Here is a 16062-nt window from a genome sequence, read left to right as displayed (position 1 = left end):
GGAGACCATGTCATATTGTCCCTTACATGGCCAAGCTGGGCTCAGTAGCCTTGAGTGTCCAGGGAAGCATATTGATGGAGAATGCTTCACTAAGACCATGGATTCTACATCTAGCCTATCTCTGGGTTGGGGGTCCTGAGATCTGAGGTCTTGTCACTCACTTCAGGACTGGGTCCTCAGGCCTCCTCTTTTAGTTTATGTGGTCCCACAGTGCATTATCAGGAAATTCTGGGTAACATTGGCCAAGGCAATGGCAGCCACACTGGGCACAACTATAACATCTTTATTTTGTGATGTCCCAGGTAAGAGTGGACAAATCCTGGCCTTTAGTATGGTCAAGACCATGTGTTTAGAAGTGTGTGGAGACCGGGATAGACTGGCTTGAGCTTGCTCAGTGGCTTGAGCTTGCTCAGGGGCTTGGCCAGAGGAGGGTAAAGGTGCTGCGGCTGCATTGGAAATCTGGCTCAGGCTGCTCTGGCCTGGGCTCCACAGAAATGAGGCGCCGGGCACCACGCTGGCTCAGTGGGATACAGTCAGAGACACGGACCTCCAGGGTTCGTCCCTCCCTGCAACAGGAAGAGCAGAGGGTCAGAGTGGTAGAACTTTGTATACCTACATCCCCAAATGACGCCAGACTTACCCTTGGCAGTGTGCAGCCAGCATGCCCACTAGCTCCCCAATTCGATTGTCTAGTGGTGGCTGGGAACGGTGTAGACACACTACCAGATCATCATGGCCTTGGGCATGTAGCACCACCAGCTGATCTCTTCCACTGGTCACACTCAGCCCTGTCACCTGAGAAGACAGCCTAGGGTCAGGGTCACATCAAGCCAACCACTTCCTTCCAGGAGGACTTTCCTGAGCACCACCTGGGGAGCACTGCCCTTGGTGGAATGTCCACTCCAGTGTCCAGCCACCCACCTGCCATCCTTAGCTTCCCTCTCTGAGCCCTGCTGACAGAGGAGAAGATTGGGATGACATCATGCAGTGGAAGTGTGTGCCATAATAGAAAAGCTTACATTCTTGCTGGAGTGTGCCGCTATGGCTGTGGAGCTGATGTTTGGTTTATTTTACGTTGGGAGCATTTTTATTGCCACACTGGCATGTAGCCACTGCATCACAGAGGGTGACACCAGTGGTCCTTTGGACTCTCACAGCAATGAAGTCACCAGGGGGGGAGACTCAGACGTGACACTGCCTGATCCCTGTCCCTGGCTACTCCTCAACCTATGAGAGAAAAAAAATACTGGGAACAAAACTGCCATGCAAAGGACAAAGTAGCTATAGAGCCAGGCAAAGGCAGGGGCTGGAGAGATGGCTCAGTAGTTAAGAGCACTGACTGCCCTTCTAGAGGTCATGAGTTCAATTCCCAGCAACCATGTTGTGGCTCACAATCGCAATCATCTGTAATGGGATCTGATGCCTTCTTCTGGTGTGTCGAAGCAAAGGTAGAGAGAAGGACCATTTGGCTTGGCTGGAACATGAAGGTAGGAGGTGTGTGTGTTGGGGGTGGGTTGAGGTACTTGAGAGAGAAAGCCACTATAGGGTTTTCAGAGGAGTGCTGCCAACCATTGCCTAAGGATAATCTGGGTTATCTATCACTAGCAAACCATGGAGAGGAGAGGTAAAGGCTCCCAGGACCCTCATAGACACACTGCAGGTGATATAGCATGTCTAAGTGCTCACCGCATTCAGAGGCACAGCCCGCATCACCCGGTACTGTCGTCCAGGCTCCAGCTTGTAGAGATGCCGGTCTGTAAGTAGAAGAGCCCGGTCCCGGCTCTTGCGGAAGCGATTCACCTGCAGAAAAGTTGCCTGAGCCCAGGCTGGTACCTCCCACCCTTCTCCAGACCCAGAAATTCCTCCCTCTCCGTGTTCTTTCCTCACTGGCTGACCAAGGATGGTAGTTTCGAGAGTATCAGAAGCAATCAGACCCGGGCTGAGGCTGTCCCGGGCTGAGGCTGTCCCGGGCTGAGGCTGTCCCGGGCTGAGGCTGTCCCGGGTCTCTCCTGAGACCCTCCAGTTTTTGTCCCCCGTGATCTCCAGGCCGAGTACCAACCTTGCGCACATGGCTGGAAAAAAGCACAGCTCCAAAGCCATCTTTCTCCCGAAGTGCCTTTAGTTGCTCAGCAAACAGATGGGAAGCTGTGGGGTTGTCAGTGTCCTGAGGACAGATGATAGAAACAGGGTGTTTGGGATAGGTTCTGGGATCATGCTTGATTAATGGAAACTCTCAGCAAAACACCACAACTCTCCTTCACCATGGGGAACCTCGGTCAAGGCCCTGTACATAATTAAGCAGCTGAGCCTTTGGCTTCTATGAGAGCAAAGGGCACAGAGCTTTCTGTTTTGACAGTCTAGCCATCTCCTTTTCCTGTGTACTAGCCTGGCTGGCCTTGTAATTCTAGAGAAAGCCTTTGGAAGGCAAGAATAGGTTGCATGTCTCACCCAACCACACAGAGACCCAGGATGGTGTCATAGTTAGCATCAGTTGTCAACTTGACACACTCAGCAAGGGGGAATTTCAATTAAGGAATTGCCTCCATCAGATTGGCCTGTGCCCAGGTCTGTGTGGCACTTTCTTGGTTGCTAACTGATGGAGGAGGACCCTGTCCACTGCGGGTGGTGTTATCCCTAGTCAGGAGGGCCTGGGATGCCTAAAATGATAGCTGAGGCGGGGGGGGGGGGGGTGGCGCACGCCTTTAAACCCAGCACTTGGGAGGCAGAGGCCGGCAGATTTCTGAGTTCGAGGCCAGCCTGGTCTACAAAGTGAGTTCCAGGACAGCCAGAGCTACACAGAGAAACCCTGTCTCAAAAAACAAAACAAAACAAACAAACAAACAAACAAAATGATAGCTGAGTAGGCCAGGGAGAGTGAGCCACTAAGCAGCATTCCTCCATGGTTTCTGCTTTAGACCCTGCCCTGGGTGCCTATTTTTGCTTCCCTGGATGATGCTCTGTAATCTGTAAACTGAAATGAAACTTTTTCTCTCAAGAGATGTTTTTGGACATAGTATGTATCACAGCAACAGAAGGCAAGCTATGAAAGATGGCAAGCTTACAGCAGCCAGTTGAAAGTGAAGGCAGTCGGGCCAGCAGAAGTATTTGTGTGTGTGTGTGTGTGTGTGTGTGTGTGTGTGTGTGTGTGTCTGTCTGTCTGTCTGTCTGTCTGTCTGTGTCTGTGCATATGTGTGTGCTTGTGCCTGCTGCGGCACTGAAATTGAGAATATGAAGGGCAGCTATACCTGAGAACACAGGACTCTCAGGGGTCAGGGACTGCTCAGCAGATTCCAGAAAGTGATATGGTTGAAAAATCCCAAAACCCTAAGAACATGGCCAAGAAGAGGGTTCAACAGGCCAGGCAACCCCAGGATGGTCAGACTAGCTGGTAAGACCCATAGCAGTGTCGATTTTAAGCCCTCCTCCCCCCCGCCACACTCCTCTCCCAATTTCCCTGGACCTGAGCAGTACTCACAGAGGACAGGTAGTCTCGGGCCCAGGCCCTCTGGCAGCCCCAGTCTTGCCGCAAACCTTGCAAGGCCCCCATGGCAGCCACCTTGGCCTTGATCTGGGTCATGTCTGAAGGAGGAATGTTCTTCACTAACTGTCGTGCCCGCCACCTTGAATAGGACAGAGATCAGAAGATGCCTGTCTTGTTGATTCTCATCTCCAGCCCTTTCCACCAAAGAGCCATTTCTTAATCTGATATTGACTGCCCTTTGGGTCTCAATCCCTGCCTACCTGTCTGGCCTTGGTCCTTTGTATCCAGTGTTTGTAGCTAGGAGACAGCCTCTAAGCCCATAACCATCAAGCACATCCTGTTCTGATACTTGCTTTGTGTTCTCCTTCTGGAGAACTTCAAGGTTCATACCAACATGGAGTCCTCATTTCCCAGCCTTGACTAGCTAGCTTCCCTTGTGAAGACCATGACACTGGCCCAGCTCAGTGCCAGGACAGTCATGGTACATGGATGGCCAGTTAATGCCACTCAGCCCTATCTTCCTGCTGATTCAGTGATGTGTCTCCCAGTCAGGCTCAAGTATTCAAAGGACACTGGCTGACTGGGAAATTAAATGGTGGGCTGAGGATGGTACCTGCTGAAGAGAACATGGCAAGTGTCCTGGAATGGCTGCAGCACAGCAGGAGGTGTTGGCCACACAAGGTCACGGCCATAGAGTGGGGGCTGCCTTGCAGCCTGGAACCGTCGCTGTAGTTCCATCAGGTGAGCGCGCACCTTGTGCCTTCTGAACCAGCGCATGATGGTGTAGATGGCCCTCAGCCGCCGGCATCGCCACCTAGCCAGGGTGCCCCGCCAAGCCTGGATGGAACACATGGAATAGACATGGGGTCTTTACCAGCAAGGCAGTAGCTTCCTGATTCTAGGTATGGCCCTTAGTCTTTCCTGAGTCTTGTCTCCGAGAAGGCTGGCTTCCATGCCTTCTGTTCTTTAGAGCTAATTCTGTCTGGAGGCTTGTTCTTGGGTAGGCATGTGGCACTCGAGGACAGACAAACTCTACTCAATACTCTACAGGCTCTCAGAAAAGAGGACTCATCTATACTAGACCATGTAAGCTGGCACTAGTAGACACCCTAGGAAGAAAGCTTGCATGGGAGAGGGGAGAGGGGAGAGGGGAGAGGGGGGAGGGGGGAGGGGGGAGGGGGGAGAGGGGAGAGGGGAGAGGGGAGAGGGGAGAGGGGAGACGGGAGACGGGAGACGGGAGACGGGAGACGGGAGACGGGAGACGGGAGACGGGAGACGGGAGAGAGGGGATGGGGATTTCCTCCATGGCTCCTGGAGACAGAAGAACATCCTCAGAATGTGACCATCAGAACTAAGACTGAACATCCTACAAGTAGCCAGGGACCCACATATGACTTCAAAATATCAGGAACACCATCGGGAGTGGAATAGGGGAGGCATATTCTGCACGATTGATGTGGACACCCATTCACACCATGGCAGACGTCTATTTAGCACCCTCTCTTCACACCTTCTGCAGCAATAACACAATGATGGGAATCAGGCGAGCTCGGCTCTGCTCCAGAGTAACCAGCGTCCTTGGGGATCGGATGAACAGCTTGCTGTGGCCAAAGGCCACATCCCCTTGCAGGCCATGCTGCTCCAGAAGGGCGCTCACCGCCTCCCTGTCAGAGCCCAGCAGGTGGTTGGGCCACGTGTACTCACATGTCATCTTGTACCTGTACCACAGGACACAATGGCGGGTACTTGGCATCAGGCAGCACACAGGAGTCCCCCTCACTAGCCCTGGGAAGAATGTAGGGGTACTAGGAAGTCTTAGAGCTGAAATCATGCCAGGATGCATTTGAGACAGCTATGGCGCTGTGGGCATGCCCTCACCATGTTCTTCCTATGCCTGCTGCTTGTTCCCTCACATATAACCTTGCACATGTGCATGTGTGCGCTCTTTCTCTCTCTCTCTCTCTCTTTCTCTCTCTCTTTCTCTCTTTCACACACACACACACACACACACACACACACACACACACACACACACATCTTCTCTAGATTTTCTCACAGACATTTTGGTGCCTTGGGGCCGAAGGTGCACTAGCCCTAACTTGTATTATGATGCAAGACATTATTTAGAGTCTCTTCCACACAGAGGCCATGCCTTACGTTATAACGGGTGTGGGAGCCTGTACCTGAGCAGGAATCGAGGGTAGGGCTGCCGGGAAGCAAAGCCAGCCCTTCGGACCCTCACATTCTCCAGTAGTCCCAGGTATTCGACCTGGTGACGACAGTGGGCTTCATCGAGTTGCCCAGCCACCTTGTCTTCGTTGGGTTTGATGCAGCGGACATAGAAGGGCTCCTATAGGAATAGAATGCTCAGGGGCCCAAGCCAGTCATTTCTGTGGGTTCTGCCTCAAGAAGCCTGAGCTTCTCTGCTCCCCAAGAGCCTGGGATAGCAGAGTTGGGACACGTGAAATCACAGCAGAACAAGGGCCCTAGAGGCCTGGAGCCTAGCCAGGGCTCAGAGCTAGGTCTGCCCAGGAAGGAGATCGGAGCCCCTCCACCCCCACTTCTTCCCGTCTTCCCAGAGAATTTGCCATTTCTTGACGTTCTGTGGTTAACACACCCTTCCATACCCTCCCCACCAATTGCTCCTCAGACTTTTGGCCCAAAGCTCCTCAAGAACACTTAGTGCCAATTTCCTGTCTGTATGACTCCCAGCTTACCCAGGAGGCAGTGAGCTAAGACTATGCTGGTTTCAAAGTCCACCATTGCTCTGTCCCCAGTGAGGCAGTCAGGGTTCAAGCAGAGAGAGCAAGAATGTCCCTCCATGATGAGTGCCCAGGACACAGAGAAGGATTTGAAAGGGAATACCTTGGAAGCCAAGTTCTCCACCAGGGCAACCATGGAATTCTTAAAGAGTGTGCCGGCTGTCAGCGGACGCTTGGTCACTTCTGTGATGTCCTGCTGCCCGTCTGGCCACATGGCTTGCAGGGTGGGATCCATGCTGAAGACATGTGCTGCATTTACCCAGATATCCTGGCAGGGAAATGCCCACCTGACCCAATATGGCTACATAGTTTTAGTCTTGAACTATCTATGAGTTAACTCACTATCTGTGAGTTAAGTAGGGATTAGACCCTAAGGTCCCTGAAGATTCCTAATCCTGGCCCTGCAAGCTACACTCACCTATTGTACAGCAACCGTTTGAAGTCCTGGAAGAGAGAGTCTCTATTCTTGTCAATGAAGCCTTCCACAGAGTACCTGACCAAGACCAGAGTGGAAGAGTAGATTAAGGGCCAGGCTTGCAAGAAGGCCCCGCCTTCTGCCACCTATCTCTAATTTCCTGGCTCAGTTTCTTCCAGCCTGCTACCCTTTGCTAGGTCCCTCACCTCCACATTCACCTTGTCACCTACACCTGTTATCCTCAGGATAAGTTTTCCCCCTGGAAAAGGACTCAGAGGTTAAGGCCCCAGGTCTGAAGGCAAGCATCCCAGTACCAAATCCTACCTCTTCCATGTGTGCACTGGGTGGCTTTGGAAAAGCTACCCAATCTCTCCACTCCTCCATGTACATTAAATACTTGAACCAAGTCTACTGAATTTCTACAAATACCAGAAATGACAGTTACAATGAACTTCAACTTTATGACATAAGAGCCCCAGAATAATTATCTGGTTCTTGGACTACTAGAAAGTTTATTGATAAATATTGGCTCTGCTTGTAGCACCAGTGAAGATCAAAGGCATGGATTACTGTGAACAGGTATATGATTGTCTATTTCCTCTCTTTGGGAAGCTTACATCAAACATTCTATTTCTCTGAGTTGCCTCAAATCCACTTTAGAGAGGAACAAGAGATAAATTATCAGTTGTCATGACAACTCCAGAAAGAAAAATCTAGGCTTTGATTCTCAGAGGCAGTGTGCTGGGTAGTTTTTGTCAACTTGACACAAGCCAGAGTTGTCTGAGAATTGGGAACCTCAGTTAAGAAAATGCCTCCATCAGATGGTAGGCAAATCTGTGGGACATTTTATTTTTTTATAGTTTTTTTAAAGATTCATTTGATTATCTTTATTTTATGTGTATGGGTGTGTCTGCCCATCACTTGTGTCTAGTACCCATAGAGACCAGAAGGCACCAAATCCCCTAGGACTAGAGTTGCAAACAGTTATAAGCTGTCAGGTAGGTTCTAGGAATCAAATCCAAGTTCTCTAGAAGAGCAGACAATGCTCCTAAACACCGATCCATCTCTCCAGCCCTGGGACATTTTCTTGATTGACGTGAGAAAGCACAGAGCACTGTGAACCAGCCCTGGGAAGGTGGTCCTGGGTTATGTAAGAAAGCAGGCTGAGAGAGCCAAGGAGAGCAAGCACCCAGCATCATTTCTCCATAGCCCGCCTGTGCTTCCGACTCTGCCTCTATTACCCTCAATGATGAACTGCAAACAGAGTATGGGACTGAAATAAACCTTTTCCTCTCGAAGCTGCTTTTGGTCATTGTCTTTATCATAGCAATAGAAAGCAAACTAGGACAGGTGTCTGGGGACTAATTATAAATGCAGGATCTTACCCAGGACATGATGGTACCATACACAATCCCAGCAACTGGAAGAACTAGAGACTGTGCTCTCTAGTAACAACCTAAGTAAAACATGTAAAGGTTGGGGTGCAGCTCACTAGTGCAGCACTTGCCTGCCACGCACACGGGGCCCCAGATTTGATCTTCAGAACCAAAAAAAGAAAAAAGAAACAAAGGAAGGAAGGAAGGAAGGAAGGAAGGAAGGAAGGAAGGAAGGAAGGAGAAGGGAAGGCAAGGGAAGAAAGAGAAAAAGAAAAAAAAGGAAATGCAGGATTCTGGTTTTCTGAGGTTCACCTTCCAAACTGGAAGTCCCTCAGATAACAGGGACAGAGTAGGGCTCAGTAGTGGGTATTTTGTTGTTAGTTTTCTGTTGTTCTTGTTAACAGAGTCTCCCATTATGTAGCCCTGGCTGTCCTGGCAGTCATTATGTAAAGCAGGCTGGCCTTGAACTTACAGACATCTGCCTCCTTCTGCCTTCCAAGTGCTGGGATTAAAGCTATATGCCATCATGCCCAGTTTGACCTGGGTATTTTCAGAGGGCTTGTAGATGCACACAGCTGGGGTGAGACATAAAATTTTGTACCTTCCCCGTATCTATGCTTCTTGGGACTTAGGGTGGGACTTACGTGACATCCCCTGCATAGTGTTTGATCTGGAAGTCTCGGCCAAACTCCATGGTCTTGTCTGTAGGGCAAAGCTATAGGACAGGCCAAGGTAAGACACAATGGGGACAACTTTGTAGTTTACACGAAGGGATAATCTTACAGTCACCCTTGCTGGACAGAGGTAACTGTGACTTTAGTGCCATCAGGCTAAGTTGGCCAAGAACTCCTCTGTGTGTCCCACCCTCTGTGCTGCCATAGCGTAGGGACAGCTACAACACCTGGCGGCTGGAATAGTGTGGGTGGTGGCGGTGGTGTGTGTCCAGGGTCTGCAGGAAGATTCGGTCTGTGATGGGGCCTGCCGTGCTGCAGGCTTCATCTAGCACAGCCAGGATGCCTCGGCGGGGCTGCTCTACAAGTTCTACAATGGTGGCGTTGTTGAAGAACTCGATCTGAAGTGGAGACAGCCAGAAGGGAGGCTCTAGGAAAACTCCTGACACCAGCCAGTCATGTCCCCTGCACAGAGCTGGCTTAGCCCCCTCCAGGTCACATGAGGCTCCTAGGGCCCCCTCCTCCCTGACTGCTACCACTCCCCTCCCCCAAGCCCAGCTGCTGTGCTCACGCTCTGCCAGGTGATGCCCTCTCGCTCATATTCCTCCTGCTCTTGCTTCAGGATGAGCTGGATAAAGAGCTGCTGGAGCTTCTCATTGCAGTAGTTGATGCAGAACTGCTCAAAGCTGGGGTGGGGTTGGGGGAGGGTGGGGCCTTAGAGGGGTTTTCACTCCTTGGGAGGGAGGTAGTGATGGACAGCTGCCTCTCTCCTAATGTCTCTGCACCGTAGGTTATGGACTCTCCACCCTACCACCCCATGCCCCAGAATGGACTTGGGAGCCACCATCAAGAGAAGTGAAGGGCTGGGTGTGGTGGTGCACGTCTTTAATCCCAGCACTCGGGAGGCAAAGGCAGACGGATCTCTGTGAGTTTAATCTCCGAGAGTTTAAGGTCATCCTGGTCTACAAAGAAGTCCAGGACAGCCAGGACTCAGTTACATAGAGAAACCCTGTCTTGAAAAAGAAAACAAGCCATGCAGTGGTGGCGCACGCCTTTAATCCCAGCACTTGGGAGGCAGAGGCAGGCAGATTTCTGAGTTTGAGGCCAGCCTGGTCTACAGAGTGAGTTCCAGGACAGCCATGGCTACACAAAGAAACCCTATCTCAAAAAAAAAAAAAAAAAAAAAAAATACAAGCAAACAAAAATGAGAGAGAAAGAGACGGAGAGACAGAGCGACAGAGAGACAGAGAGAGACAGAGAGACAGACTTTGCCTGCCATGGAGTTACCTAACTGGCTGAGGGCACAGACAAGGCCAATTTAAGAGCACTCAAGGGACTGAAGGAGCAGAAAGTGTTGGTGGCCCCGTGAGGAGAGGAACAATACCAACCAACCAGAGCTCCCCAGGGTCTAAACCACCAGCCTGGGAGCACATAGGGAGGGATCCATGACTCCAGCTGTATACGTAGGGGAGGATGGCCTTGTCTGGCATAGGTGGGAGAGGAGATTTTGGTCCCATGAAGGATGAACACCAAGGGGGGGGGGTATTCGAGGGTGGGGAGGTGGGAGTGGGGGAGTAGGTGGGGGCACATCCTCATAGAAGCATGAGGAGGGGGGATGGGATAGGAGGTTCCTGGGTGGTGGTGGGGGAGGGGGGTTTGAGGATAAAATCTGAAATGTAAATATAATATCCAATTTAAAAAAAAAAAGAGTACTCAAGGACCAGCAGAAAAATCCAAACATTTCTTCCTCCTGGCCCAACCAAAGTTTCTGGTGGCCACAGTGGTTACAGGGTCAAAGGTACAGATGGGGTTGGCTGGGTTGCCTACCTGTTGACAGGGAACACCTCAAAGCCGTAGATGTCCAGCACCCCAATGACAGTATCTTTGCCGTCACGCCGAGGGTCACGGTCCCGGGGTTCCATGATGCCATTGATCTTGTCCACAACCCACTCAAACAATCGCTGGTACATTGCCTGGAGCAGAGCAATTTTTTTTTTTTTTTTTGTGCTACCAACCCACTGTTCCTATCACACCTCCACGGTTTCTCCCTCCAACTACTCTGAGAATACCTTTGCACAGGCATCCCGGGCATAGCTGGCCTCAGCCACCGTGTGGCTCTTCTCAATGACTTCTCGGCCTCCTGAAGCCACTGTCCGAGCCAGCAGGGTTCGAAGGACAAGGTCTCTGGGGGTGGCTGTCAGCTTGGCCACGTATCCTACCAGGGCCTCGTCAGCCACTTCCAGGCCTCCTTTCTGTGGTCCATTTTCCTCTGGCTCGACAAACTCAATGTTTCCCTGGTGATGAAGGGACCATGAACAGGCTAGGTTCCATGTTTCCAAGGAGTCTAGCTCTCCTTTGGATGGAGAGAAGGAAGGAAGGCAGAGGATGTGGGTATGGGAGACACAGCTTCCTCTTAGATGGTACTGTCTACTAATCACAGTGGACCACAGACATGGCAGAGTTCAAAAGCCTTCATCTGGGGACTCTCAAAGAGAACTGAAGCCTAGAGTTGCTGAGGAATAGCTATCAGGCAGCATATCAGCTATCGTACCAGAGGCTTGATCTTCAAGGCTCAGTTGTTACGGAGCACAGCCTGGTCCACTCCTGGACCACTCCTGGGCATCATCAACTCAGACTCAGCAGAGGAGGAAGGCAGCTCAACTGGGATATCCCCAGTGAGTCCAGTTCTTCCCCTCTAGAGGTTCCCAGGCAGGGAGTTAGCCCTCCCAGGTCTTCCAGGCCAATCTCACCAGGTGCAATATGGCAGCTAGGATTCGATGGATGGACTCCACCTCCTCGGGACTGAAGCCAATGATCCTCATGGCCTCCAGCACTCCTTGGTGGCTCTTCTCATCGCCGTCCAAGACCTAGGGGAGAAGGTGTTTACCACCCAGACTAACATGGGCCCAGGAAACCTGCCTTTAACAGATCTCAGATCTCCATCCCTGGCACCTGCTCACCCCATCCCTTCTCCTCCATGAACCCCTATTCTTCCATGCCTGGCACTTGCTCATCCTGTATCCTGACCCCTCCCTTAACTATTTTCTCAGGACCTCCCACTTGAGCTGTTCACATCCTCTGGCCTAAGCCAATCACTGTCCACTCCCTGAGTCTGACTGAGACCTGGACCCTTTGCCCTCACATTGTGCACACCCATGTTGAGCCCAGCTCCCTGGCGTGTGAAATTATACACAGCAGGATTTCTCTCCAGATGCAGTCCTTGCAGCTCTTGATCCTCACTGCCTCGAAGCAACTGAAGAGCACAGAAGTTCTTGAGTTAGGCACCGGGTTTCAAGGACCCACCTCTACCAATCCTACCCCCAACAGAATCAGGATGACTCAGACACAGAACCTATAGAAAAAAATGTCTGTGTCCCAGGGCATTCTCATATTCTCTGGGTGTCCAATGTTGGGGACACCTCTGTTCTCAAGAATCTCCCACCCTTTGGTGTGTATGGTAAGGTATTATGTTTGGGATAGAGGTTAGGAGAATAAAGCCAGTGGTTGGGGGCAGGATTGTGTGGGATAGAGAGGAAAAAGTGGGGTTAGTGGGGGAGGAATGGAGGTCAGGTCCAGCCTCCTGCCCCTCCCCATTCTTCTGTTTGCTAACTCTCATCCCCTCTCCACTCAGAGAGGCTTACCTGGTAGAAGGCATGGAAGTTCCTCTCACCCACATGCTGCTTGAGAACCCTAGACTGAGGCAAGAGGGGTAGTTGGATTCCAGTCTGGGAGGATGTCTGTACCAGGGACCCCATCATGTGTTACCAGGTGGAAAGCAGCCTGGGAGAAAGAATGCTGGGACATAGGGACACTGAAGTCCAGGGAAGAGCCACTAAGAACTCTGTTTTCCTAACACGCAACATCAAGTCAGTATGTTCTCAATCCTGGGGCCTTTCATGGAGGGGGAGGGTCTCCACAGCCAAGCTTCCCACCTTCTCCAGCAGGTAGCTGTGGATGTGTCCTCCAACAGGGTCTCCCTTAAAGTCGAAGTTGATGTCCATGTACTTGCCAAAGCGGCTGGAGTTATGGTTGCGATTGGTGCGGGCATTGCCGAAGGCTTCCAGCACACAGGTGGACTTGAGGAGCACGTCCTTCACCCTGAGGACAGAGGGGCTGGGGCTCAGTGCAAGCACCCCCATCTACAAAACAATCATAGCATCTCAGGATGGGCCAGGAAGCTGAGCTGGCTGTGAGAAACTGAATGGTCCACCGTGTTCAGTTTCCCCAGCACTGAGGCCTGGGAGTATCCAGCTTGCTGGTGTCACACGCATTGCGTGTGTAGCTCTGAGCCCAGGACAGGTGCTCAATAAATGTTATGTGCCCATTCTCATGACTCATCTTTTTTGCAGTACATTTTGGTGGTTATATGCTGGTGGACTGACATTCCTGCAAGTGTCCTGCCAGCCCCTACCACCTCACTACAGGAAGAGACAGGCTAAGATTTTTGCAGGGTCTGTATGGGGAGTAGAGGGCCGGACAGGCCAGTCTTTCCTGGATCAGGCAGCTGGAATTTGCCTGTCTGACCCTCTTACTAGGCTGCCAATTTCTCCAGGCTTCTGTAGCCTCCCCCAAGATGTTCCCTGTCTTGCTCTGAGACACTTTTGATAACTACCTGTTGATATTACTGCCTTCCCAATTGGCAGTGTACATACCTTGGCTGGATCTCACCTACATCTGAAAGGTCCTTGGTGTGGCTTTAGAACTCGGGGAGCAGTCTGGAGCCTTCCCAACAAGGAGCGGCTTAAGCTGGCCTTTACCTTTCCTTTTCTTCTTTCTTCTTTTTTTTTCCTTTCTAGTCCAAGGCCCTTCCCCTAGCCAAGAAGTTTCAACCCAGCTGGGACCCCCAAGTGCTCACCTCTCTACCTCAGCCCTCTGGCTTGGGTTGGTGACAGCAGCAATGTACTGCATGATGTGTTTGCTGGCTTCTGTCTTCCCTGCCCCACTCTCCCCTGCCAAGAAGATAGGAAATGATAAAACCAACTGGGTTGGGTACCACTAGCCCAGATCCTTGTCCCAGTCCAACCCATAGATGTGGAAGCACCATTACCCTCATTTATTAATGAGGCATGACTCTGGCTCCTGGTTCACCAGAACAGGTACCTGAGATGACAATGCAGGTGTCCCTGGATCTGCGCTTCATTGCCTTGTAAGCGGCATTGGCCACAGCGTAAAGATGAGGTGGTCGCTCATAGAGCTCACGGCCCTGGTACTTGGCAATGGCCTCTGGCCCATACAATGGCAGTTCCTGGTAGGGGTTCACGGATACCAGCACCTCACCAATGTAGGTATAGATACGGCCCTTCTCAAACCTGGGTATAGCAGAACAAGACCTCTATATTCACAACCATGAGAGGACCACATGGGAGGCCTCAAGCAGTCAGCACGCCCTCCCAGAAAGATCATAGAGAAGAGAAAAGGGATCTCATTGACTTAAGACCCCTGGATGCCATCCTGAGTAAGCTGAGTCACCCAGAGCAGTCCTCAGCACAGTGCAAAGGATGTAGTCCACACTGCTTTCTGCCAGGATGCTCAGGTCTCAGGAACCATGAATATCCATTCCACAAAGGTAACTGACTCGTGAAAGAACCCTAGGTCTTTCACAAGAATCAGGGCTGGTCCCAGGTGACCCCTGCAGGGCAATTGGGCTGAGACTAAGAAAAGGGGACTCTTCCAGAAAGGGGGGCCTTGGTTGTTTCCTGTCTCAGAGTCTAGGCGGGACCAGATCCGGAAGGGGACTCACCCTGCCCCACCCAAATCATAGGGTGGTGATTTGCTAGTCTTTGCACCCCCAGTCATGGCCACCACCCCTCTCTAGCACATCTCAGACTCCTCCACCCTTCCGTTTACAAACCAAGTGAAGAGCAGAAGCCCAGGGCTATACCGCTCTTGGATTTTGTGCTCTGGGAAAGTACTAGCCTGCCTGCTCCTTGGGGCCCCAACTGTCCTCGGTGTGTGGGGCCCGCCCAACCCCAGGCAGGCTTCTTCAGGGTTCCTCTTTCTCTGCCCTTCTGACAAGTTACTCCCAGGGACTACAAGTTGTGTGACCTGCAGCCACTGTCCTCCTTGGCTCAGCGTACAAAGCAAGGAGGGCATGCTTGTGAGCCTGCTTTTCACAGAAGGAGGCAGACTAACAAAGCCTTGCACTCATTTCCTGGATAGGGCTCTCCATGTGTCAGCCTGGGGCCTCCATCTCTGTGCCTCGTGAGATTCCTGGTCCTCAACTGCTCTCTAAGACGATTCCTAGCACACAGCAGACCTCCCTAGGCATGAAGTCCGGCCGCGCGCACACACAAGGCCATTTGCCATGCCATGCATCTAGTTCCTGGACTTCTCCGTGCCTTTTTCAGTGAGAAAGCAGGCTGCAGTGTCAATTCTACTAGTCCTAGCCTGTGACCCCTCCCATGAACAACTCCCAGCCCAGAGCATCATGTCAACTTGCTTCAATTATTGCCATTCTAGGGTGGAGCCCGCTTCACTTTGGAGTTCCTAAGGAAACTCAAGTCAAGTCCCACATGAGACCCAGGGAAGAAGCATCAGCAGGTTACAGAGAGGAAATGCACTATAGTTCTTGGTCCCCATGCCTTTGCCCATCTTTCTCAGGGGTTATCAGACTCTGGGCTTGTCAACTAGGGTGTGGTGAGGGCGATTGGGCAGCTCCATTTCTGACAGCTGGTGACTTTCTGAATGGCCATTATCTCCTGGAGACGCTATCATTTCAGCCTGTATTGTCTAGGTATGTGTAGCCCTGTTCCCATTTCTGACGATGGGGCCAGGGTACCTTCCATGCTTCTCTCTGGTCTGCGTGGATGAGACTGGAGGAAAGGAAGGAAAGAGACCTAGCACCACCCCCACCCGCACCTCACATCTACCTGAGCTGTAGATTCTTCATGAACTCCTCCATTGTCAGTTGGTCCAAAAGCACAAAGTCTGGTTTCCCATACTCAGGACCTTCTTCGTCCTCCATCCTGTCCACTGGAAGCATCCAGGACAGGTCGCCAGAGCTTTCTGTACAGAGGTGAAGGGGAAGATAGAGAGGGGAGGCCCAGCCCTGCTTAACTCCTGCAGCACTTCAGTAAAGTAGGAAGTGGGTTCTGCCCGGGGAGTTTGGCCCTGCCCACTTGCTACTCCCTTGCCTGGGTGCTTCAGGCACTGTTTCCTGCTCCCTGGCCCACAAAGTCTATGCCTAAGGGTCTGTTCTGATGGGATCTTTATTGGCCTCCTCAGAGCTGTTTCCAAGCTAGGCATGGTGGTACATGCTTGTAATCCAAGCACTCCAAAGATTACGGGCAAGCTGGGATTCCCCCTCCCCTTTCCCCTTTCTCTTCTTTCTTTCTTCTATTCCTCTAGTCCAAGCTGG

The 16062-nt window shown here is 51.6% G+C and overlaps 1 protein-coding gene across 4 annotated transcripts; it reads right to left on the bottom strand.

Moving 5' to 3' along the window:
* Nucleotides 1–263: 263 nt before the first annotated feature.
* Myo1g (myosin IG) lies at nt 264–15787 on the bottom strand. 4 transcript variants are annotated; one of them, XM_034508690.2, is made up of 22 exons: nt 15575–15787; nt 13806–14014; nt 13561–13654; nt 12638–12803; nt 12347–12400; nt 11848–11958; nt 11456–11572; nt 10775–10999; nt 10533–10678; nt 9277–9391; nt 8936–9106; nt 8679–8749; nt 6662–6736; nt 6347–6479; nt 5665–5831; nt 4992–5199; nt 4095–4318; nt 3476–3620; nt 2060–2164; nt 1687–1800; nt 641–795; nt 264–566 (listed from the first exon to the last, which is right to left on the bottom strand). In XM_034508690.2, exons 1-22 carry the CDS (start codon nt 15685–15687, stop codon nt 410–412), a joined length of 3075 nt encoding a protein of 1024 aa, XP_034364581.1. In that variant the 5' UTR covers nt 15688–15787; the 3' UTR covers nt 264–409. The 4 variants fall into 4 exon arrangements, with proteins under 4 accessions (XP_034364581.1, XP_076794268.1, XP_076794267.1 ...); XM_076938153.1 differs by lacking the exons at nt 13806–14014; nt 15575–15787 and having other exon boundaries at nt 11859–11958; XM_076938152.1 differs by lacking the exons at nt 13806–14014; nt 15575–15787 and having other exon boundaries at nt 12347–12395.
* Between the last annotated feature and the right edge of the window lie 275 nt (nt 15788–16062).

The sequence above is a fragment of the Arvicanthis niloticus genome, chromosome 7 (genome assembly GCF_011762505.2).
Source record: "Arvicanthis niloticus isolate mArvNil1 chromosome 7, mArvNil1.pat.X, whole genome shotgun sequence".
Classification (NCBI taxonomy): domain Eukaryota; kingdom Metazoa; phylum Chordata; class Mammalia; order Rodentia; family Muridae; genus Arvicanthis; species Arvicanthis niloticus.
Note: the sequence above shows the minus strand (reverse complement) of the source record. Positions and strands in the feature narration are given on the sequence as shown.